The 25,380-nt window shown below is 48.8% G+C and overlaps 1 protein-coding gene across 4 annotated transcripts; it reads left to right on the top strand.

Moving 5' to 3' along the window:
- Positions 1–249: 249 nt before the first annotated feature.
- On the top strand, positions 250–24,075 carry SHLD1 (shieldin complex subunit 1). 4 transcript variants are annotated; one of them, XM_026033983.1, is made up of 3 exons: positions 250–286; positions 1,656–1,825; positions 22,034–24,075. In XM_026033983.1, exons 2-3 carry the CDS (start codon positions 1,663–1,665, stop codon positions 22,519–22,521), a joined length of 651 nt encoding a protein of 216 aa, XP_025889768.1. In that variant the 5' UTR covers positions 250–286; positions 1,656–1,662; the 3' UTR covers positions 22,522–24,075. The 4 variants fall into 4 exon arrangements, with proteins under 4 accessions (XP_025889768.1, XP_025889765.1, XP_025889766.1 ...); XM_026033981.1 differs by lacking the exons at positions 250–286; positions 1,656–1,825 and adding exons at positions 7,154–7,282; positions 8,467–8,689; XM_026033980.1 differs by lacking the exon at positions 250–286 and having other exon boundaries at positions 1,580–1,825.
- Positions 24,076–25,380: the final 1,305 nt, after the last annotated feature.

Below are 25,380 nucleotides of genomic sequence, written 5' to 3'. Positions count from 1 at the left end.
CATGATGCTTGTCTAAAACCCACTTTCCCTTTCAGTTGCTTAATTGGGAGGTCATGGTCCAGCACTGCCCCAACATGTGCTGTGGCCTGGGGGCGTTTGTGCACCGGAGGTTTTAGCAGCTCCTCGTGCTGGGGGTTCTTGCTTCGCTGTTGCTGGACGTGCTCGTCCCGATTCCTAGAAGAGATCCCCCTCTCCAGGCCTTGTGACCAACTTGTTTATTTCGTTCCAGGCAAGCCACAGAGGGACAGAGTGACAGGGACGGCTCCTGCCTCAGCGCCATCCCCAGGTAGGGCTGAGGGTGCTGACCCAAAGGGAAAACCGGCCTTAAAAAACACCCTGACCTTGCTTGTCCCCTGCCCAGGACAGCTGGCCTCCTCCAGGCCCGCGGCCAACATCTCTGCTGCGTTCGTTAGCAGATTACTCAGCACTCTGCAGAGGTTGAAAGTGCATCTTAGCTGTGGTTTCCTCAAGATAGAAACACCTAAGGATTTTTTTTTTAATAATAGTTCTCCATGGATGTATTAGCGTCTATTTTCCATGCTAGAAAGAAATGGCAAGGAAATAAAAGTGAGTCTTGAGGTGCCCAGCCGCTGCCTGACTGCTGGATCTGGTTTCTCCGTGCTGTCATTGCGCACCAAAATAGCACAAGGATACAGCTGGTGCCACCGGACACAATCTCTGCTTTGTTTATTGCGTGCAAGTAGACAAAACAGATGAAGGAACAGACTTGCCCGAGGTCTCTTGGAGTCTCAGCAAAGGCTGGGAACTGAATTCACGATTCACAAGAATATCTCTTGGTCTGTTTTTTTTTTTCATGAAATGAATAGTCTGTTACTTGAAGGTGAGAGTTAAGCCCCCCCCACAATTTTGGCTTACATTTACCCCACTCCATCTCATTCTCCTGCTTGAGCGTCAGTGCTCAGTGGGTGCTTGAGAAGCTCCTGCCTGAGAGGCCTCCTGGCCTGAAGCTTCACAGTTCGGGCCAGTTCTTCCTTCTGTCTGGTGTTCCCGGAGGGGGTCAATTTCAGGTCTTGCTTGTAGGGTTCTTTCCTAAAGACCTGCACAGAGCTCCTTTTGTCCTACCAGGTCAGTGCTAATCCTGCTTTATTAATAATTCCTATTCTACCCTCCATTTGCCATCTTTCTTCTCCCCCAGTCCTATCAGTCCTATCCTGCCTCAGACACCTGCATGGCTCTGCTCAGAGCTGCTGGTTGGGAACATCTTAGTTTCATCCACTCTGGAAAGCTCGTCAATCCAGTGTGAAGGCTGTGGACCCATAAGGACATTCCTCTTTATAAAAAAGCATGCATAATATATGCTGCTGTTCATACACCCTATAGCTTTCTGGCCYTAGGGCCTGAATTTGGGCCTCTGGGAAACCAGGTCTGTTGTGAACTCCTGGTTATCCTATGAAGGGTTGAGGGCTGTTGTCTCTAAGTCATATTATTTTTTTTCTCAAACCTTTAACATCCTTAAACTCTGCTCTTCCTCTTACACTTTATTAACATATTGTTTTATTATTATTTAAGTATCTATATGCTAAACAGCTTCTCTTGGCTCATGACGCAGTGCAAAAACACGGCATGGGTTGGTTTGGCTCCTGCTTAGATTTTCATGCTCTGAAAACCCAGCTTAGTCACATTTGTCTCTGCAGTGGGACCATGGAAGGAAAATGGACATCACCAAGTCCTCACTCGGAGGAGAGCAGCATATTGGACCTACCYTCTGCCTGTGACCTAGCAGAGAACTTTCTGCCTTCACACAGCACAGAAAACAGTGAGGAGCCTTGCTTTTTTGTGGATACACCTCCCTCTCCACCCACAGGTAACAGCTCATGCCTCTGCACTTGCGCTTTCTGCAGTCAGCACATACTGATTTTATGCAGTTTGTCTGAATAAGCAACAGCAGTTTTCTACCAATGTGACTGCTTTGTTTCAAAACAGTTTGCCAGAGTCTTACAGTCCTTTCCTGCCTGAAAAATGCAGTGTGCTGTGGATTGATGAGACACAGGAGAGCAGTTCAGAGGATCCTGTCATCTGCTAACACTTCAACAATATTGTTTCTTCATGTTTAAYGTCCTCTCAGAGGAAAAGTTGCTTGAACCAACGCACAAAGCAATCCTGAAGATCTTTCAGTCATTGACAGGAAATAATCTCARTAGTCTCAAATTTGAGAAGATTTCTTACGCTTTCCCTCTTCACATGCTCATGATACATCTTCCACCAGTGAGCTCAGGACACAGCTTCTGTAGTCTGATTTTGAATTTTGAATTTGAATTTTTTAACGGGGAATGTTTGTGTCAGTGACGTGAGAGTGATGAGATCTGCTGGGAGACAGGAAATTTCTTGCCTGAGGAGAACTGATTCCTGCAAAAATAGCAGTTCAGGCCAGTCTGTCTCTTGTCAGGAATAAGAGCATATCTGAGAAGACCAAATGATAGCTGGCACATTCTGATTTCTGAATGCTTAAGCTTATAACCTTCAAGCCTATTAAAGTTGCTCCTATTCTGCTTTTTATACMAGTACAGTTTTGCTTCTGCATCTTGAGTTACCCAGGGCAGTGTCCAATTTCTAGGTAAACATTTATTCATGCATTTTGCCACTCTAACTCAGAGTGCCTTTTGGCAGGTGTATTGAAATCCTTTAACACTAGGAAAAATGTCATTGGGTAGATACTGACAGTGGGCAACAGACTTTCTTTGTTAGCACAGAGCAAATGATCAATTATTTGAAGATTATACTTCAGTGTGGGCATTAGTGTTGGATTGAGGTCTAAAGATGGTTGAAAAGTTTTGGGGTTTTATAGTGAATTTTATATGGGGGGGAAAATACCTGTTTTCTGCAGTGAACCAACCTTACAACTTAGATATTTAGACTTAGAGCTCTGTGGTTTTGGTGAAAAGTTGGCTTTTTGGGAACAAGGTTAGCTCTCTTGCAGCGCTGTGCTCCAGGTCTTTGCAACAGGCCTTCATTCCTCTGGCCTTTGTGCTTCTTGCCACTGCAAGAGCAGTCTTGTCTGCCTTGACAGCACTGTGTTTGGCAACRGGAGGGACATTTATCTTGTGTTAAATCAGAATGTGCTGACCCAGCACCATGTCTTGCTGTATGTTTGTCCCTGCTTTACTGAGAGCTCAGATGGATTACAGCAAATATATTTAGTACTGAGGAGAAAAGTTCGATCAGCAAATGTGTGGTTGGTTTTCTGGAGGTGGTTAGGGAAGGCGAGGAGGCAGCTTCTGTCTGCAGGTTGTGCAGGTCAAGCCTCACTCTTGCTTTGGAGTCCTAAATAGTGTAAAAGTAGAGCCGGGCTCCCCTTCTGCCTTTGTCACCAACTAGGTGTTGCTCTGCTCTGAAGTAGGCTTGGAGTTGGATGGGTGTTTTCAGTGGGGATTCCAGTATTTTGTGTGCTAAATAGGCTGACGAGCAGAATGTACCAAACTCATCTAGTTGTGTTAGTGACTGTTGGCCAGTGCAATTGTCTGCAGTTGTTTGTGGGACGTCCAGGCCCGAGAATGACGTGGGTAACCAATGGATACTGATCTCTGATTTGCCTTTTTTTTTTTTTTTTCTATGGAAAATGCAGAGTGGGAAGCCACATATGTTAAGGTACTGATGAGTCAGGTCTTTTATTGTATCCACTAGTTTAAACCATGATCTGTGTTAAAGAGATACTGTGTTTTTAAGGTTTTCACTTTATTTTTTTTTTCTGATGCAGAGTAGTAACCACCCCCACAAAGAATGTCCCGATCAAACCTTCCCCTCTGCCCTGGGGTAGTTCCTCTTGCGGTGTGCCAGCCTAGAAGGCWCTTGCCAGCTGAGATTTCACAGCCCTGTGTCACAGGTATGAAGGTATGAAGAAATTCTGGGAGCTGTGAGACACCCCTGCAATGCCTGTAGGACTGCCCAAATTGCTCCAACACCCTCTATCAGGGCTTGGAGTGACAGGACTTCACTGCAGTGACACATGGATCACACAGAGGAACTGTGTAAGTGCTCAGCAGTCTGCTTTAGGGCAGAGCTGTGGCTGACGTGGAAATGAAGAGCTGCAGCCCTAAGGCCAGATGAATCTGCAGGGTCAGGTGAGCTGTTTGCTGGGGAGCTCAGTGCCAAGGCACACTGAGAGGCCAGCCCCACATCCCTGCTTGCATTCCCCATAAAGAGAAAACAAATATCACACTGGATCCATTTTACACTCTGAACATCTTGGTTATTTTCTCTGTATAACCAAGAAGAATCAATCAACATACTTACTCTGTTAAACTCTTTGTTTTTCTTCCTTAGACAATTTCATCTTTCTAATTCAATGAGATTGGTCATTATAGTAAAGGCAAGACCTCTCTTTCTCCCTTTCTTCCTTTCTCTCTTTCTCTCTCTCTTTCTCTCTGTCTCTCTCTTTCTCTCTTTCTCTCTCTCTTTCTCTCTGTCTCTCTGTCTCTCTCTTTCTCTCTTTCTCTCTCTTTTTTTTTTAAGATCTATTTGCCTGTGCCAAGCTTTCTTGGACAGGCAAATTCTATAAAATAAATATCAGATAAGGAAGGTACTTTGCTTGTTTACTTTCTAATGAGATATTGTAATCTTCTAGTGTGGCACAAGGTAAATTAAGCTTGTAACCCACAGATTGAGGACCAGGAGAATTCCAGAAGGTTTCTTTTTTCCTTTCCCTGTATGTGTATTGAGTATATATATGTTTATATATATATAAACCAGTCTCTTCACTGGTTTAAAAGCACTTCCAGAAGGTGACTAGATCTCTGGGAACATTACAGCTTCCTCAGCAGGGAAGCAGGCAGCCTGCAAAGTTACATGCATTGGACTGAGACCATGCCACCCTCRGGAACGGGAATTTATGTGTGAGTAGTCCTGGTGCCTGAGTCACTAGTTATAGGTCTTATTAAGCTAGAGATTTACAGCACTCTTAATAGCAGAAGATAATATCCGTTAGCCATGAAAACAGGGCCTCACGAGCGTGGGCATCTCCAGGCAAGAAAACACTGGCTCTGTGTTAAATACCTAAGTTAAATACCTAAGTTATGGGTTAATTAGTGCTTCTCAGGCATGTGTGGGTGTCTGTGATCTGCTCCTACAGCAGCTCTGGCTGCGTGTAGTTCTAAGCTAAATGTCATAGTGAGGCCAAGCCCAGAGACAGCCCTCATTTCTGTGGACAACTGGGATATCTTTCCCAAGAAACCACTGCAAATAGCCGGGGTGAGTCCGTGTGCTTTGTTTTGCACTGGGTTGTTTGTGTCTTTTATTAGCAGCTGAGGAGTAACATGATGTTGCTCGTGTGTTTGACGTGTCCTCACCTGCTCTCTGCTGTTTGCTGTGCTCGCCTGCCTGTCAGGAATTGCTCAAACATCTCGCACAGACCTGGAGCCTGTTTACTAAAGCCTGGCCCAGCCTGAGCGTCTGCTGCAGGGGAGACGTGCGTGTGTGCTGACGGAGGAGCTGGAAGGAGAGGAGCAGGCTGTACTGCTGGCGTCAGCAGCTGCCTTTACACGTGGGGATGCTTGGAGACTGACTGCAGCACCACATTTCTGGGATTCATTCATTATTCAGGACACTGTGGAAATTATARCTCGGCTGTCTGAGCTGCTGCACTTACATAAAGTAGTGGCATTTCCAAAATGGCTCTTATCTGGCCGTGAGGAAGCTAAAACCTTAACCTTAACCTTATAGCCTATATATAAAGTTTTAAAAGGCCCATATAACTTTGCCAAACCCAACATGTGATTCACATGTGATGCATTTTTTAGCCTGAGTCAAAAGTAAACTAAACTCCTTGCACTCCTGGCTGCCGTGGGGATGTCTGGAAACTTCTGTTGCTGTTTCCACGTACCCAAAAGGTACCAGTGACCTAAGGAGGGCCCCACTTTGGGGCCTGCTGTGGGGATGGCAGGGAGGCTGCTGCAGGAGGGTGCATCCTGCTGCTCCGACTGGGGTAACTTGTGTGAGTCGTAGCTTGTCGTTATGACTTGCTCTCCTACTTGCAGACCCAACTCCGTTTGAACTGGGCTCCCAGTCACTGCTGCAAATCAGTTTTTATTATTATTTATTTAATTTGTTTTTTTTTGGCAGATGACCTGTGCACAACTGCCTTGGCCTTGCTGAAGGTCGYACCTAGTATTTTGAGAACTACTGGGTGTTTATTGGTTTTAGCTTGCTTCCTGCTGCCCTCTAGTGAACAAAGTGGCTSGGTCCTGATATTCCAGCCTTCAGTGTATGTGCCTTACGGGGCTGGCAATTTCCCACGTCTGTCTCTTACAATTACCTATATGCTGGGATTGGATTTTGAGGCGAGAAGGAGATGTCTGGGTTGTTTTGGACTTCCGGATGCAGGCATGATCGTGAGCCTCTCCAAAAGTTCATTTCTTAATCTTCATTTGTCCCTGATACTGGTATAAACACCCACTTGCTTGTCGAGGCAGATGCTCATCAGAAGAAAATGAAGCATCCATTTGCAAGTGAGAGTATATCTTAAAAAATAAAATAGCTTCTAACCAAGTGACCTTTTTTTCAAATATGGCAAATACTAGTTTTTTTTTTTTTCTTAAGAAATTGATGAAATGTTTTAGACTTTGATGTTTCCTAGAGGTCTTGTGGACCAGTGGGACAGTCCCGACACAGCCTGAACACACAGACCTCCCTGAAGTCATGGCCAGGCCCCAGAGTGGTCTAGTCTGGTGGTTCCCATGAACTTTGCAGGGTTAACTTGCCAAGCATCTCTCTGGTGCAGTTGTGTTGAATATTGAGTGAGGAAGCAAAGTGGAAATCCACTATCCTATGTAAAGCAGCACAGGAAAACCCCATGCTGCCAAAAAAGAAACCTGCAGCAGCACTGCCTTAATGGAAGTGGAATGGAAGCTGGAAGTCTTCACCTTGCATCAATTTTTCAGGAGTGGGTTACATAATACACCCAGCCAAAAATAAATCCTGGGCAAGAAAAAGCGAGCTTTCTTTTCAGCCTGAGGAAACTAGTTCTATTTTAGGGAGAACTAGAGCACTGTATTTGTGATGTCTCATTTGCTTTCTGACACTTGCTTTTTAGGCTTCTATTGCTCAGAGTGCCTCTGTGAGACTGTGTGGATGTGGACAACCTGTGCTATACCATCCTTAAATACTTAAAAATGGAGTACCGAGGCCGCAGGTCAGTAGCCAGGGCAAGGACTTCCACCCACAGCCGAGGTGTGTGCCCAGGTCCTGCAGCTCTGTGCTCACCGGAGGGCTTGGGAACTGCCTGTCAGCTGTGCAGAATTTGTATATTTGCAGGTGGCTTTGAGAGATGGTGAGTCTTTTATTCATGTACTGCTTTAAACTGAGCCTTTGGAATACTTTACCCCTTACCCASCTCTCTAAGGGCAGAAAGAAACCTTTGATTTCCAATTTGGGATGCTCCAATTGAACTTTAAACCCTCTGTGAACATCAGACCGGTAGCAGTGTCAGCAGAGGGGTTGTTTCCTCTCCGGTGGCAGCCCTAAGCAATTGCCTGTGGAATTTATAACGCGATACAACTGCAACTTGCCTTCCCTTTTGGATTACCTGCTCTGAAAGAGGTGTTTTGTAGAAGTGCCCAGATGGGAGCTGCTCCCCTGCCTTGGTTCGTGTATGTATGGGCACCACTGTCTGCCCCTAGATGTTGCATCCATGGTGGGAGACGTGAGCATGGAGAGAGGAACCAAAAATACCTTGTTCCGTTCTTCCCTGTCCTTGGAAAAGTCCTTCTTTTGCACATTGTCTTGTCCGTTATTTGCTAAATTACATTTTTTTTTAATCTCCCCACCACCACCCCCTCTGCATTATCCATCTACAGCTCCCTACTGTAATGGACTGCAGGTAACGGTCCTTTTTATGCTAAGAAGTCTTCTCGCCACGCAGGGCACTTGAAGCAGTGTGGATTTAACTGCTCAATCAGGCTGCAATTAAAGATTAGAAACCCTAAACTTGTCTCTCCCCACCTTGGTGTCCTGTCCTCTCCTCATCACAACCCCTATATCAAGTGCTGTTTTTATTTCAGGTTATTTCATGGGTATTTTTATATTGGCTTTGCTTCCAAAGCCCTGCTGCCCCAGCTAAGCTGGGCTTTAGTGAAGCCTTTGCCCCATGTCTGCCCTTCATTGCTGTGGTTGTAGCTGTCACATTTTCAAAGCCTCTGTTTCCAGGCCTTAGGCTCTAGGGTCTGGCTCAGACTTGAAATGGCAAAACTAAAATGTGAAGAGTTTGGAAAGGTCAGCTGGCCCTATGAGTCAGACTTGGGAAAGAAATATCTGCGTTCAGTAACAAATGCAGGGATTTACTGAATGTCAGGGGAAAGCGGAGAGTTATCTGTCTACGTAAAGCAAAGACAGCAGAACTTTATTGGATTTCATGTCAAGGAGGCTGCACTAAAGCTTGTACCTGCTTTTCGGATGCAATCCAGCCAAGGTGATTATTCAATATATCAAAGGTATCGCTTGTGGTTTCTCCTAAAGCTCCATCTCGTGGAGATGCAGCGCTGTGAACGCTTTGGCTTCTGGCTGCTCGCTGTGAAACGCCTCATTCGTGATGCCGAAAGGAAAAGGGCAAAGCCTGTGAGCCTGGCAGCTGCACATGGTACCTGTGCATTAGATCCTGCTCATCTCTCCCCAGCTGCCTGCTGCAAGAGGAGCCTGGTCACTTGTAGAAGACCTGCAGCGCTGTGGGACCATCGGTGGGGTCAGCATCTCTTCGTTTTGCCTTGCTGGACAGCAGCAATGCAAGTCCCTATGGACCATTTCTCCCCTATCTTTATCTAAGCTGCCCTTCCAGTCCTGGCCTTTTGTTTCTCATTACAGCTTTCTGGGGTTGGCCGTTGCTGTGACCTAATCTCATTTGGGCTGTGGCAATTTCGTTAGGGCAATTGTTGGGAGGTGGCTGCGAGGCAATTTCGTGCATACGTTTGTGTCAGTGCTGCTTTATCTTCCTGGGCCAGTTAATGAGCCCTTGCTGCTTCAATAAGGGGGAATTAAATCCTGTCAATAAATGAGAAGGCTACTTTGTTCTAGTCTTAATTCTCCATCTTCTTATTTGTAGGTCAGGAACAGCGAATCCCTTATGGAAAAGGGTTGGACAAGTGTGATCTGTGCCTTTCAGCCATTATGTGTAACGGTACCACTAAATATCAGGGGGGCAAATAAGTATTATCAGGCATCTAGTGCAAGGCTGCTTCTGTATTTTGAGGCTTTTGGGCAGTTCTGCTCACTTTCGTCATTATCATGGATGGTTTTTACCACCTGCCCCTCTCTCATGGCTTTGAGCAAGCAATGAGCCATTTCCTTCACATGATTAAAATCAAAAGCACAGGGCAGAGCAGCCCTGCTCTTTCCCTGCAGCAATATTGTGCCTCTGTGCAAGGATGCTTAAATGTCAATAGGAAGGAGCCAGGCTGAATGAAAGCGCAGAGTTTGGTGAAGGAAAACAGGAAATTAAAGTGTCTGCAAGGCTGAAAGAGTCCAGTAATCCTGGGGAGAAAGGGATTTATTTAGTCTCGATATCTAATAAGCTTTGATTCATTTTGTCATTATTTCGAAGCTCTAGCAACAATTGCTGATGTTATTTGAGCTGAATGATGAAAGAAGATATAGTGATATCACTATCCTGGTGAAGACAGTGATAAAGGGAGTGATTTCCATGTGTGGGGAGCTGGACAGTCTTCCCTCTCTGCCTGGCACCCTGAGATAACACTCCAATTCTAGCAGCTTTTCCTTCTATTTTTTTCCAGAGAGGTTACACCGCTGTGCTAAATTCCTAAGTAACCTTCTGGTGTCATGGGTGACTTCTCTGTAATTACTTGGATGCGCTGAGGCTGTGATACCTAAGGGCAGGTCCTGGGGAGGAAATGCATCCTTGGACTGATGGACTTGGAGCAGCTTCCTTCCTCATGGCAGACTGAATATATCAATTCCTTCCTCTGCTCTCCTTAGGTGGAAACCCAGTAAGTGCCCCATCTTGTAGTGTTTTGACCCAGTAGATGTTGGGTTGAGTCTTTCATAGAGTTGAAAGACTCAACTSAACTTTCTTACATGTTGGTTGTCTCTTTCTTGCATGTCTAAACATGTACAAGGATGTACAAACATGTTAACAAAGATTATACAACCACATTTCAATCTACATCAAAGTAATGAGGGTGCTAAATGTTTGAAACATGGAAAGGTAAAGGAAGAAGTTAATTTACTTCTGAGGAGGGGTAAAAAATATCCTCACAGGATACGTTTTGGCTCTAAAATGTTGCAGAGAGGTGTGCAAGAACAGCTGTAGCACTGAGGCTTCCCCATTGAAAAATACCTTTTTCCTTGAGAAACAAAAAAGGGAATATGTGCCTTGAGTCCTTAAGCCCCTGATATAACCAGGGGGAAATGTAGAGGCAGGTTGACAGTTCCTAATACCCTGACATTTGTTTATGGCATCTTCTCATTAGTAGAGAAGATCTTGGTTTCTTTCTTGAGCGGTAAAGCTGTTCTCTGCAGCTTGGCATTATGATCTMACAGGGCAGATAAAGCAGATTTACATATTTGGGGTCATTTCTGTTGTGTTTTGCCATTTAGAGGCTGCACACCAAGCGACTGTCATAGTCCTGTGATGCAAAACCAGCACTGCCCTCCCCTGCTGTCTGCAGAGCCTGTCTTGGTGTCTCTGCTTGCAGGCTGCACTGCTTGTGTGTGGGTGATGGTTCTGCAAAAATGGTTAAAAATCCCGTTTTAAAGCGCCGAGGGTGCTGGCGAGGGCAGAATGATGAAAGAGCCCAAGGGAAGACAGTGGGTTGCAGCGCGCCGYGTGTCAGGGTGCGCTCGTAGCCAAGTGCTGCTCCTGCTGCTCTTTTATGTAACTCATCTTAGCTATCGCAGAGGTGGCAAACTGTCCTGGAGCTGCATAAATGAATCATCAGATAGGCTTTTATTCCCAGTTTGAGCCTGGCTTATGTAACAGACATGTTCCAGAGCACTCCGCTCTGAAATCCTGGCATCTCTGGAGCGCATCTGGACGTCTTGGAGAAAAGGTATAAGAGATCCTGAAGCACATGCATGTCCCAAGCATGTCAGAAATGTCCTAACTTGTTCAAAAATGGAGAATGTCACTGCATTAATGAGACTTACTTTTCTTTTTTTCTTGACCTTACTCTAAAAGCAGAGGGGTTTCTACCTTGCAGTTTGTCAAAACGATGTCCCATTTGACAAAAAAAAAAACATCTGGGGGACATTTGGAGGCCTAAGTTCTCTGTATGGAGTTCACATTTTGGGCATGTTTTTCCTCTTCAAGGGGAGGTTCTCACTACATGTGTTTTTTTTGTATCATTCCAACCTTTGCTCAGAGCTGAGTCATGTAGCATGACTGTGCTGGAAAAACAGAGCTTATTGTGCCCCAAAGGCTCTGCACTGACGATCCTCACTGAAGTGCAACAAGAGAGARCAAGATGCATCTGCTGACTGCCATGGTCTCAGATCACTTCTGAATGTATTTCCTGACTTGGAAGCTCTTTGGGATGTTGCTGTGAATTGGTAAAAATTGAATTGTTGCTGTGAATTGGTGAACGGGGGCCTCTGCACACAGGGTAGGAGGCAGTGGGTTAGCTATTACTGATGTGACTGTTAATTATTGCTGCAAAGTTATTGCTCCAGAGCATGTTGAGGGGTTTTATGCCCCTGTGCGGATGGACATAGATCAGTTGGCCACTTGCTGCTGTTCTGTGTCCTGTAGGTTAATCCTGTCTCAAAGAATTATATGAAAACTCAGATTTAAAATCAAAAGCAGAGGAGTGGGATGTGCCAATGTAATAGGTTCCCCAAGAGAAGGTGGGGTTGGTTATTTTGTAAAGGAGAATAAAGAGTTGAATGAAAGTACAGGGGGAAAAAATCTAGGGGTCAGTCTGAAACCTGGTTCTGCACATGTCATAAGACAAGACRATTAATTAAACCCAAATTCAAGTACTTTCTTTCCAGGTAATTAGCTTATGAGTCTCACTGCTGCAGGAAGCTGTTAAGACTAAGTAAGAGCCTAGCAGTGTTAAGAAAGGGATTGTATCTCTTCTCCCACCCCATAATGCCTTCCTTACCGCTCTGGAAGTCCCTTTTTGGCACATGGCAAAAGTGAGATGCTCGGATTTTATTGCACACAATGAATACAGGCCCTTGGGAAGAGGTCCCTGGGAAGAGGTCCCTGGATATCCTGCCCTAAAGCTGAAGCAGGAGGGATCCCAAAGGGAGCTTGGAGGCAGAGGAGAGCTGGAGAGCGCAACAGGGTAAATTTCCCTTTTGTCTCCTCCCCAGCATGGGCTGAATGTGTGTCTGGACAAATATAAGTGCTCTCTTGTTTTAACCTATGGATTATACACACTAAAAATACAGTACGTTGTGATGAGCCCTGAGCCAGTGCCCAGCCTCAAGTCCTTCATATGGTTCTCGGTGCACGCTTGTCCTGATTTCACCCCTTGAGCAGGTACGTCTTCCRGGACCACAGAGTGATCTATCATCTTCTCCTCTCTGCTGCTATCAGGACCTGTCTCTCCATGGTAGTAATTTCCTGAAGGGTGCAGTGGAGCAGAGGCTGGTCCCACTGCTCTCCAGGGCGCCTAATGAGCTCCCTCCTGGGGTCATTTCCCCCCCCACCCCGGTGCAGTTTTAATTACAACATAATGACGATGGCAGAAGATGCAAAATAGAATAACTGGAGAAATCTGTTTCACGCTGCACTGGTGCTTTGTAGCAGCATGCGCATTGCTGCCAACTCTTAYTTGACACAGTGGCTTGTCTGGTAGCACGTGCCTGTGAATTAGCCACAGAGCCCGTGGGGCTTTGCTAGTGGTCAGGGTTTGTGCTGGTGGGTTTCATCCCAACGTTAGAGCCTCGATATCCTCAGCCCCGMAGCCTTCACGTATCAAGGGAAGTATTTTGGGGAGGTGAAGGGATCCACCAGTGCTGTAGCTCTCCCTCGTCCACCAACTGTTGCTGATTCATTCCTGGGAAGGATTCAGCTCTTCCTCCTCAGAGGAAAAGGGGGATCCTTCCTCTTGAGGGGATCAAAGCAAAAGGACCTTGAAAGTTGGGGCTGGGTGCACGCTGGGCACCCATTGATGCCCAACGGCTCCTTAGTCCACGGAGGCCTCCCCAAATCCTCCTGCTCAGTGCCCAGTAACTTAACRTGGATGCTGTAGGGTTTGTATTTGCTCAGTATTCCGTTCATCAGTTTTATCTTCATCTTTTTAATATTTTTCCAAGCCTTTTCCTGAAAGGAAATGAAACAGTTCTCAGCGCGGGAGCTTGCGCTAGCTGTGGTTTACAGCAGGCATCTCCAGCATCAGAAGATGCTGACACTGGTCAGTAATTGAGTTCTGTGTTCTCTCAAAACCCCAAAGCTAGCAGGGGGACAAAATAAGCTGTGCAGGTGGCCTTCATAAAACAAAGGGAGATAAAATCTGGAGCTGTCACCGAATGGCTTTTACAGATGCGTCTGCTGCAAAATAATTACCTCTCCCGAGGCCAGTAAGTTAATCAGTGTCTTCTGTTTGTGTCTGCAGTGAAAACAATTAAAAGCTCAACTCCGATTTTTTAGGTAAACTTGCAGATTCTCTGATTTTCAGGGTAATTAAATTCATTTTGATGGGTATCGTAGTCCAAAGTGTTCCTGCTGGACAGCGAGCCCTCTGTAATGTAATTTACCTGTAGCCAGGATGTAATTTCTTCTCAATCACCTTCTTTTCTTTGGGCTCTTTTTGGCTAAAGAGTGCAAAAACCTTTTGACTCCCATCACATAAACAACATTTAAAAGCTTATTTTGGGGGGGGTTTGTTTGGTTTTGTGCAAACATAAGAGCCCCTCTTTGCATTTATTTCCAGTTCTCTTCATTGCTTTCCTCCTGCCTACCTTATGGTATCAGATCATGAGAGCTGCTCTAAAATGTACCTCTTGCCCCTGAATTCTCACAAATCTGTGATGCGACAAATTGGATTCTTTTTTTAATTAAAAAACTAAGAAAAAGTGACAATCTTTATTAACATGCTCATTACTTCAGTAAATATTTGTCCCGTCCTTTCACTGCGTGAATTGCTATATTAGTACRAAGTACTGCTTTCTTTACGTTCGCTAGGAATGCTAATAATCCATCGGGGATGACTGGGTCTCACATGTCCCTTTGGAGAGTGGGAATATTGCTGTGCATGCGGCGGTACCTGTTGCAGCCCCTGTCACACAGGGTACAGTTCCATGCTCTGGGCATCATCATTTTAGGAACCAAAATGCGATGCATTTAGTATCTGCACTGGTTGTCTGGACTCGAAAACGCACTAGAAAGTTCCTTTATTTTTATTTTTTTTAAAGTGATTGCCTGCTTAGCTTTATTTATTTATTTTTCTCATTGCTTTTATTTCTTGTGTTTTTTATTCCATATAGTCTTACAGGGAGGAGGGCTTGCATATGGAGCCCCAAGTGCTCGCTTAGATGTGGCTGTGGGAATTACCAAGCACCAAATCCCGTTGGCTGCTTTGCATTTGAAGCTAAAATACGAGCCGGGGCGACAAATTATGGAATTGCAGGTATTTGCCAGTGTCTGCTTGCCTGGTTCCTACAGTCCCTCAAGTATGTTTTTGGAGGGACCGATTCCAAAGCACTGGGGTTGTTGCTCCTCTTGCCACTCTGCTGAAAGTCATGCAACCCCTTTTGTATTGCAAAATAACCAGGGTGCAGCAATTCCTCTGCGAGTGCTGCAAACACACCCTGGTAATGGGTGCCTTATGTCCAGGACATAGAAGCACCATGCAAAAATGTTGTGTGGTTGCAGTAACCGTCACTAACCACAGTTCGTCAGTAGTCGAAGGGGTTTCCACAAGAAACTCACGAGGGATCTGGCGGCTCCCGAGCAGCAGCATGGGGCTGTGTGGGACAGAAGCACCTCAGAGCAGCCGAGTTGTGCCAGGAAATGTGGGGGTTCCTGCAGCAGAGGGGACAGAAAGGCCAAAGACGCGGATGGGGACTGCTCTGGGTGCCTGCCCGGTGGTGYCCTCCTCTTTGGGATCTGCAGGAGCTCGCCTTGCAGGCAGCGTGGCAACGCCTGCAGAAAGCTGGCTGRGCAAACAGCAAAACCCTTTCGTTCAAAACTTGATTTTCTACCCGGTTCTGGCAGGTTCCTGGCTGGCTCTAATGGAAAAGGTTTCCGGTGATTCCCAAGCCACTGGGGACATACCTAAGAAAAAGCCCTTGCAGTTCTCAGACCTCCAGCGTTGATGAATGCTCTGTAAATGTGCTCATCACTCCGGTCCATTACCTTTCTACTCCTTCCTTGCTTGTGTGTAAAATTGCAGCTGCTTTGATCTACCTGACTCTGCCTCCTCCAGTCTAAGGCTGTTTCCTTTATTAGCTGGTGGAAGGTTAAAGCCAAAGGTTTGGGCTGAAGATTGTTGTCTTCACTTGGGGACTGGAAGTGCGTGACTCTGGATGAAAGAGCAATATTTAATACATCAAGGAGTGAGTTGCTTTGGCTTTTGTTCTGCTTTTGATGTGTGCAAACCAAGGGGGATTGTCTCATCCATTAGAATTCATAATCTCAGGTTATTTCCTCTCATTGACAGAGGCCACTGTTGAAYGGCTCAGAAAAGAGGGAAGCTTTTGCTGTCTTAACTACTTCACCGTCCTCCAGAATAGGTGACTGCTGTACACAGTAAGCTAGACCCTATTTTTGCCTATAACAGAGGATTTGTTAAAGCCCCTGAAGAAAGGGGCTTAATAACCCTTCTGAGGGTTATTATCATCCATTATCATTACTAATTATCATCCAAGTGGACGTGCCAGCCCTCTTCTAGCTGCAGCTCTCGGTTTCATCGGTTCTGCGGGGCAGCCTTTGCAGAATGAGTGACTGGAAGGGCAGAAGCTCTTCCTTGCTCTTTGTCTTGCCAGAAACACGGAGGTTTCTGTCCTTGGGACTGCGAGGGCTGTTGTCTTTCTTCAGTCTTCACTTCAGCTCTCCATGCATGACTCACCTTCCCCAGGCACTTCCACCTCTCGCAGGCCAAGCRGTGGCCATGGCAAATCCTGCTCCCAGTCCTGCCTTTAACCAGCTGGAAACCAAACTCAGGACCCGGGCAAAAGTTCTTTCCCTAGCAGTTAATTAGGGCTAATTGAAAAATTGTCTCGTGTCAAAGCGAATAGTTCACRAAGCGCTAGTGGAATCGCCTGGAAGAAGAGCATAGACAAGACTTGAATTTCTAATTTTTAGCAACGGGGGAAAAAAGAGTTACAAAAGCAAACAACTCCATTTGCTTTAGCCATGCAGTGTGAGGAAGCTCGACGGCTCCTTCAGGTGCCATAAAGAGAAGCACATTTTGCTTGGCACGATTCCTTTTGAATATTGAGCAGTGGTAGCAGGCAGTTTTTTTCACTAGTGAGAAGCAGAGCTTAGAAACAGATATGGTCTGGGGCTAAATTACAGTTTTTCTGTGTATATAAAAAATACACGTGTATAAAGGCAAAACTTTGTTTTTCTTTTTTTTTTTTCCTTTTAAAAAAATAACTTTTTGGTAGCATCTTCTTGAAAATATCAGTGACATATCTTGGAACTATCATGGACAAGGTGAATCTGACATCCGGTTTCTGAGCCTGATAGGAAAAGYGGGTAGCTGCAGATTACTGAAGCCCCTGGATGACCTCCTCTGCTGGTAATACTTTTAATTGAGAATGTTCTCAGCTACATAAGCAGCTATTTAGTATTTCAGAGGTTATTCTTGATAGTAGCATCTTTAACTTTTGATCTTCAAAAGCTTTTTTTCAAATACAAATCACTATTTGATACAACTGGGATGCTTTAGGCATTTTATTGCTTACAGATTCATAGAAATTAAACCAACCTAAATACCTCCATTGCAAGTTTTTACCCTGGCCATTTCRGTTCTTACAATGGTGATGAACTCCAAGGCAGGAACAGGCGATGCAAAAACAAGAGGTAGGTATCCCAGTGACATCCATTCCCATCTTTCTGGAGATAACGGGGATCTTTGCAGCAGCAGATRCTGCCTGGTGCCTGCAGCAGCTGATGGGACCCTTGCAGGGCCKGCCTGAAGGTGCAGCAGCAGCCACCACGAGGTGTTGATTGGGGTGTTGCCCGAGGTGACGGGGTTGATCGCGGGGTGCTGCTGTCTCCGGCCCCACTGTGGCCGTGGGGCTGGCTTGCCTGGAACGGGGCCCCGAGCAGCGCGCGGTGCCGGTGCTCAGCTTTCAGGAAGGAAGAGCTGTGCGTCTGCAGCCGTCTGCATYGCCAGCTGCCTTGCTCGGCGGGTAGAATCCATCGTGTTTAAGCAGCAGCACCCCCAAAAGATTTCCCTTTTCCTAAGCTTTGCAGCTGTCTGCAAAGCGCAGCATAGGAGGCATCAGCTGCAAGCTCGCAGAGGAGGGCAAAGTCAAACACCAACCGTGACATTTGGAAGAGGGTCTAGGGGGACACCTTAGGCCCTGCTTATTGCATTTCAAAAGGGCTTTACCATTTGCCTGGCTTTTTATTCTTCCTGAGCGCCAGATCCTTGAGAGAGCTAAGCAGAAGAGCGAGGGCTCTTGCTCTCCCAAGAATAATTGCTGACATCTTATCCTGTGCAAGTTAATCCCCACTGGCTTTTCACACCACATCCAAGGAAAAAGGCAGCAAGACTCACTCAACTCTGCACTATTTCTCCATTGCTGACTCCTTTTTCTCCTCTCAAACATCTTCAGCTCCTGCCTCTGCCTTCCCTTCTTGCTGCCTCACAGACGAACAAAGTGGCTGAGGTTGGAAGGGACCTCTAGAGATSATCCAGTCCAACCCCCTGCTCCAGCAGGGACACCCAGAGCACGGGGCACCCGGTCGCATCCAGGTGGGTTGGGAAGATCCCCAGAGAGGGAGACTCCACAGCCTCCCCGGGCAGCCTGTTCCAGGGCTCTGGCACCCTCACAGCAAAGAAGCTCTTCCTCACATGGAGATGGAATGGGCAGGGTTTCAGTTTATGCCCATTGCCCCTTGTCCTGGCCCTGCTTGGGCCCGGCTCACGGCCGAGATCTTGTGGAAGGCCYGTGGCAGGTGCCACAGCCCACATGTCTCTTGCCTGGAGCTAACAGTAGCAATTTAAACGTTAGTAACAGAAGTCATATAAAGTGTGATACAATATCCTTCGATGTCAGTCGGCATCTGCAGTCAGCAAGTCCCACGTGAGTTTTTAACTGCTGCAATCAATGGAAGTTTGGTTAATGCAAGCAGTGGCGAGGAACTGCTCCCAAAGTATCCGTGGCTGAGCGCGCCTGTGTGCCGTTGCTCTGAGAGCGTGGGGTATAATGAGCTCCTGCTAATCTCTGCCTAAATTTCCTCTTGTTTTCCCAGAGCCGTGTGGAATATCGCTRCCGTGCAGGTCTGCTCCCTCCCGCTGGGAATCAGCCAGGTGGAACAGGGAGGGAAATGAAAGATGCGGGTTTTGAGCCTGAGCTGCCTCCAGGGCTCGGTGCACGAGGGCACACGAGGAGCTGCTCAGCAGCACGGGCAGCTCTGCCCCTTGTGCCTGGGCTCGCAGGTCGTCCCCTCGGTGGGCTGGTTTGGCCTGGGCACGCGGTCGGGGGAGCTCTGCCAAAATGCTGCTGCTCCAACAAGGGATCTCCCTGGGAGCCGGCAGGGCTGGAGACACAACCGGCTCTGGTGTCTCTTGGCAGTGACCACAAAGGTAGGAGACCCTCTCCTATGTGTGCAGTGATCTCCTCTGGTGTGACCTAACAGGTTGGCAGGGAAGAAGAAGTAACCCAATCTGTAGGATCTGTAGCTGAACGGCCACTGCCTCGTGGCCACCATGCTCAAACCCGCCTGGTCGTGCATTGCCATGACTCACGTAGCCCTCGGAAACTGTTCCTCTTGTAGCGCTCTGCTATGCTTTTTCTTTTTTATTTTMTTTTTCTCCTTTTCAACTGTTTAGTAGCACAGCTCTATGGGAATGTCTTTTTGGGGAMGTTTGTTCAGGCAAGCTAATCCTAGCGATGCCTTTTGGCCTTTGGAGCAGGCAGGATGGCAGGAAGCAGACGTGTTTTGTGAGAACATCATCTCAATTTGCATGTCTCCATGCAATGTTTTCACTGAAACAAATGATTTTCCTTTCCCATTTCCCTAATTTCCTCAGTCGTTMTTGAGGGTGGCGCCACAGAGAGATTCAATCCTTGCCCTGAGAAATCAGCAGTTTGTGCTGAAAGGGGTCAAGAGTCTCGCCCTTCTCCACTTAGGCCAATGGGGCAGCTCTTCTGGTGCTCCACATTGACCCCTGGCACATGTCCAGTAGGGCATCATGCAAAGAAATTGGCTGATAATTCATAGGGGGACATGGTTCAACATCGTGTGCTAGTTTGGAGGTTTCTGATCTATGAGATGTTGGGCTGCTAATGCTGATTAAACCATTTTACTAAGGGGTCAGTGCCCGGGAGCCTTTGAATTTTTGTGCATTRAGACTGAATGTTTGAAGTTCTCTGGAGCTCTGTTGCTGAAAATGAAAGGATAAAGCAGCAACAAAATGGGAAGGGTTTAAAAGCAAGATGAAACAGGGATTGCAAAGACTTGCTGCACCCTTGGAGCTTGTGCTTCCTCTTCTGCTGTGGAAGTTAATGTCCGCTGCCTTTGGAAAGTCTGGGAGGAGGACTAATTAGCTTGAAATTACTAGATTTTAATGGGAAAAAAAAAAAAAAAAAGAGTTGAGGTTGGCTTCCCCCACCCCAACACATGTGGATGAAGTTGCCCTCTTCCCGCGGAGAGGCCATTGGCCTCCATTACCCACCAAGGCGCCGAAGCAGGACGAGGATCCTCCCCTCCCGGCCGCTCTGGGTGCCTCCATGGGCAAGGGGCACTGGGGATAATGGGGGGATATTGGGGGGGCTTGGAAGCAGGAGCTGGAGGAGGAGGAACTGGACGCTGTGCCGGCTGCGGGTCTGTGCAGGGCTCGCAAAAGCTCTTAACACCGGCCGGGTATTCAGAGAAACTGGGAAGGGATCATTTGGGATATCCCAAACCCTTATAAATTTTCGGCTTGTTYCAAAGCATGGAAATGCTAAATCATTTCAAAAACATCTGTTCTACATTCAGTAATCTGACTTTTGGAAATAACACAATTTTATCAAGGTTTTTCTGTCCAAAACAGCCATCGGTAGCCTCCTGCCATGGAAAATACCATTCCAGATCCTCTTAGTTAGCCAGGTTGTAAGATAGCAAGAGGGGGATCTTAGGCTGGCAAATGCAAAGAACTCCTTCCCATTGATGTTGCTGTCTGCCTTAAATTAAATTAGACTTTTTTTGGTGGTTCACTTGGTTGAAAATAGTTAAATTGCAGCAGAGAAATCTTTGGGGTGAGATGAAGCAAGTTGGTTCCCTCCACTCTCCTCATATAATAAGGACATCTCCTTATTAATGCTGGCTTAGTGTTGAGCAGGAAGCAGTTAATAGCCAAGGAAGCTGCGAACACCACAAGCCAAAGCAGCCCCAAGGAAGAGGGAGAGCAAACACGGGCGCAAGGTGCAGCACGGGGTGGCGAGGGACCAAACAACAGCATTTCGACCCGCTGCGAGCGGAAAGCAGGAGCTTTCCCTGGTGCTTGTGTGCCGAGAGTCGGCCCTGCCAGATGGAGGCTTTAAATTTTCATCAGCAGGGTTATAAACAGACACAATGGCCTTTTACCAGCCCGGGGGTCTTGGGCTAATAAGCTGCAAATGCTGATCCTCCGTGAGCGGGGAGGCGGGCGAAGTGATAGAGCTCCCTACCGATGATTCTCCGTCATGTGAGAGTGAAATCAAGACATGAGTAATGGCCTGCTTGGCTGTTTCTTTGCATTTTTATTCTTCCACACCAGCTTGGTAGTACGAGAGAGTGAGAAACTGGTACGAATGATGTGGGCCAGCTTGCCTGGTGATGAAGCCCTGCTGCAGGCAAACGAGGGGCGGCCCTGCCCGTCTCCGCTCTGGGCCTGAGGTGCAACTGGGAAGGGACAGGGAAGCTCGGGAAAGAGGCATCCTCACGGGASTTGCCTTGGTTCTGGGAATTCTGCATCCACCTCCTCATGCCTTGCCTTAAGAAAGCTGTAGCGGAAAGAGAATCTGCTCTGAAGATGAGGCCTGGTGCAGAAAAAGAGGTGGATAAATTTGAATCAGTAAATAATGCCCCAAAATATAGTTGAGCACTTTCTGACTAAGCAGCCCCTGCAAATACACCCTGCAGTTACTTACTGGTCACTCCTTTGCATTGTGTGGATTGTGCTTCGACGGCAGGGAGGAACAACTATGTCAGAAGTTGCTGGTTTATTCCCGTAAGAGAAGGGTGTAACGGCACCACCGTGGTGTCTCCTGGTGCTGTGAAACCAATATCTGTGTTTTTGCACTGTGCAAGACCGAGCTGTTCCGCAGCCCGCTGCGTCCTGCCTGGGTAGCTCGTGGGGGAGGCTCTGCAACCCCAGGCYGAGCCCTGCAAAGCAGGGACGGGCGCTGGGGCTGAGTGGGGAGGTCATGACTAGAGCACCCAAAGGCAGCAGAGCTCGGTGCCCAGACCGTTAAATGGGAAGATCATTTGATGCTGGGCTGCCCAGACGGGGCCGCGGGTGGAAGCACAAGGTGCCCTTTCGCACACCCCAAATCTGTAGGTTTGGCAGCGCTGGGTCTGCCTGAAGGCTGGCGGRTAAGACTGCACACGTGGTCCTGCCGGGGTAAAACTGGGCAGCGACAAAGGAGGAGGTGAGAGCTGGGTGGAAGCAGAACAGGAGGCCGAGGAGCTTGGGCTGCAGCCTGCCCGTGCCCCCCGCCCAGCCCGCGGCCCCTGGCCCGTGTGGGAGGCGGGCGGCCCGAGGGAGCCGGAGCTGCSGCAGGGGACGAGGCTGGGACGCCGTGAGCCCCGAGCGCAGCGCGGCCCTAAGGGGCTCCTCGCAGGCCGGCCGGAGCTTGGAGCCGCCGCACGGCCCCAGAGCCAGCAGCGAGGGTGGGGAAGGAGGGAACCAAGACAGAAACAGGGAGAGACCGCGTSGGGGGACATGTTGACTGATGAGTTTCACTGGTCCTGTGTTTGCAGGAGAGGGGGAACGACCCCCTGCCGCCCCTGGGGGCTCTCCTGGCAGAGGCGCTGGGGAAGGATCCGCAGGCTCTCCAGCCAAAGCCGGGCTCCGTGAGCCCAACGAGCCCAGCGATGCTGCTCCCTCGTGGCCGCACGAGCACGACGGCGTCGGGAAGGCCCTCGACAGCTTCTACCAGACGTACTGCGCGCCGCGGCCGGGCGCGAGGGATCCCGCGTGTGAGGCCGTGTCCCGCTGTCTGTCGCAGAGGATCTCGGAGCTGGCAGCGCGGGAGGGCAGGAAGTACGCCTTGCGCTGCCTGCAGCTGGCCCAGGTGGTCTTGAACAGGGACGGGCGCAGGATCCTGCCAAACCCCCCCGGCGCCGCGCAGTTCGCCGCGCCGGCTGAGGGAGAAGCCGTGCCGCAAGGATGGAGGAGAGCGCCCGGCCTCTCCGAGGACGTCCTGCGGCTCCTGTGGAGGCAGGAGGCGRCCGGGCCCGGCCCCTGACGCGCCACGCGGGATGCGGAGCTGGGTGCCGGCTTGCAGGAGGATGGAGGCTCTGCCTCAGTGCGGAGCCGCCTGTCGGCCCATTCCTGGGCGCCTTCCAGGAGGACTGAGCGCCACAGGAAAAGGAGGCCACAGGAAAAGCACCTGGCACATGGGAGAGAAACCGCCTTCCCAGCAGGGTTCCTTTAGTTTTTTCTTCCCTTCCTTTTTTTTCTTGTTGCCTTAGTGATGCTTCTAACACTTCAAATGCACCAGCTGARCAGAGATATGAATTTTTCCCCCCCTCTGTTCTGTATGAGCTGGCAAAAGAGCAACCTAAAATATCTCCCCCCAGCCACAGTGTTTGGAGGTGCTGGAACCCATCAGGTGCTGGGAGATGGAGAGCACCTAGGCAAAGCAGAGCTGAAACCTCTGCGGCTCCGAGCCGGCTGCTTCGCTGTGGATTTCTGCAGCCCGTTAGCCCCTGTTGCTGCAGGATCTGCCTTGGAGCTTTAGCAAAGGAGGAGACAACCTTCAGCACTCCAGTAAGGTCCGTTATTATTACTTGCTGATTGGAGAGCACTTGTGTGGGATCTGGAGATGAATTTCCTGGTGTGCTCAGGGTGAGGGGCAACGTCCTTGTGGGCGTCTGTGACCCGAATCACTAAGTCCCAGCTGCCAGGCTTGCTCGCTGCCGCCTGCAGCGTTTGCTCCACGCGCCCTCCCCAGGGGCTACCAACCACAGGGCTGCTGTCCACTGCTTTGGAATGAATCTTGCAGCATCTCCGTGAATGTCAGGCTCTTGCGGAGGCCGGTGAGTGGGGAAAGAGAGTGGTGCGAYGGGCATCACCCAGGCTGCAGGCCCCTGGCTTGGAGGCAGCTTTTGCTTCATGAAGCCCGTAGGCTGAGCCACTTTCCCAGAGCGCTTGCAATGCCCAGAAACCCAGTGGGGTTTGGTCTTCTCCAAAACCTTGTTTTCCTAAAATTCAGAACCTAATTTCTTCATGATGTGTTTTTCATCGTGKTGGTGCTTAGGCTCCCCAAATCCCACTGACTTTAATGCTAAGAAAACAAGATAGATATTAAAGGGAGTGTGACAGGCTTGCCAGACGCCTCACTGTGGTGCTAAGAGTCCAAGTATGCTTAAAATAGCTGAGCATTCCTGCCATAAAATGAGCTGCTCTGTATCTGGAGAAACCCCTTCGTTTTAGTGGGTGTTTCATTGGGATTTTATGGTGCAGTTGCTGCCCAGAGAATAAATCCCCATCGCTCCTTTCACACTCGCTGCTCATTAACTTTCTACGAACCTGTGCTGGGACCTGCTCTGTGTGTTGCCAGGCCTGCTGAAAGCCAGACCCTTTGCGTTACTCACTCCTGATAAACTCCCTAGTTTATTTGAGATGGGGGARTGGATGAATCACATCACATCACTTCACCAATCCTCAGGTGCTCCGGGCTGAAAGCCCCAGGGGTTTGGAGCACATTTCACTCACTTGAAAGAAATGCAGGGTTATTTGGTGCTTTATGGTGCTGCTCAGGAGAAGTTGTCATCGTGACTACTACTGTTGCTGCTGAGCAAAGGCACAGGTGGTCCAGCAGGTCTGTGCTTAAATTYCTTGAGCTGATTTGCAGGTGTAACTAAGATGTGTTGTATGGAATGAATAAAGCTATGGGGTTTTATTTTACAGTCTAAATGGAAGGGAATCTCTTGGGACAGTTATTAAAGACTGGTCTTCTGGATCCTGACAACTGCTATTGCACAGTCTACTTCATCCCCTGCGATGAAGAGGAGCCCTGAGGAAGGCAGAAGCCTCTGGTAAGGAGGGGCTGCCAGGACAGGGCTCCTCGGTCCTGCCAGTCGCTGCCTTCGTGGAGCGGGATGACTGGGAACAGCCCTGATGCCTCTCCCAGTGCTGCCCCAGACCCCTGCCCCATTGCCAGCCCCACCAGCCCCTCTCCCCACCAGCTTCTCTCCCCCTCTCCCTTTGCTGAGGGTGCAAACGAGATCCCCGGGGGAGCTTGTGCCTTGGAGCGACGCAGATCTGCTACGGGTGCACCAGCCTCCCTTCGCCTGTAGCTTACGGATACGCTGGGYTAGGGTGGTTGTCCTTGAGCTGTCACAAAGCTGGCGCATCAGCCTTCCCTGTGGTGCTGCCTCACCTGCTGCTTTGCCCGCTTCATGCAGCGAGAAACAACGTGAGCGGCTTCAGCAGCAGGTGAGCTGGGAAAAGCAGGATCCACAACAAAAACTTGCTGCGGAGCTCGCTGTCAGTAGTGCAGTTCAAGCAGYAGCCTCCCTGGAGCTTGTGTTGCTCCAGCACGCACAGCTGCAGGGGCTACTGCCGAGGAAGGGAGGAAGGTGCTCGGCACCGAGCAGACCTGGGGGCAGGGAATTTTCTCCAGTGTTGATATCAGTGCCTCAAAAGTTGCCAAAATCCTGTGGTGACTCTCCGGCGACTCCCTGGGAACCCGCAGGAGGAGCTGGACGGCCGGAGCCCGCTGGGCTCACCCGTGGCCTCGCAGGAGGTTGGAAGGGACCTCTGGAGATCATCCAGTCCAACCCCTGCTCCAGCAGGGACACCCAGAGCACRGGGCACCCGGGTTTGGGAGATCTCCAGAGGAGACTCCGCAGTCTCCTGGGCAGCCTGTTCCAGGGCTGCTCCCACTCCGTCGCGGCACCCATGATCCTGCCGGCACCAGACACATGGTCACCGAGCTCTCCCTCAGCCCCATCCCTATGGATGGGAAAGGATGAAATCCGCCGTGCGGGCGCCGCCACCCTCGGGACACGTGGTGGTGACACTGGTGCCACCACAGCCCTACACAGCACCGAGTGTCGCTGCGCGCAGCTCTGCTGCTTCTCCCGGCGCTGCCTTTTGC

The sequence above is a fragment of the Nothoprocta perdicaria genome, unplaced genomic scaffold, assembly GCF_003342845.1.
Source record: "Nothoprocta perdicaria isolate Ctin4 unplaced genomic scaffold, notPer1 scaffold_138, whole genome shotgun sequence".
Taxonomy (NCBI): domain Eukaryota; kingdom Metazoa; phylum Chordata; class Aves; order Tinamiformes; family Tinamidae; genus Nothoprocta; species Nothoprocta perdicaria.
This window is presented reverse-complemented; position numbering and strand designations above follow the sequence as displayed.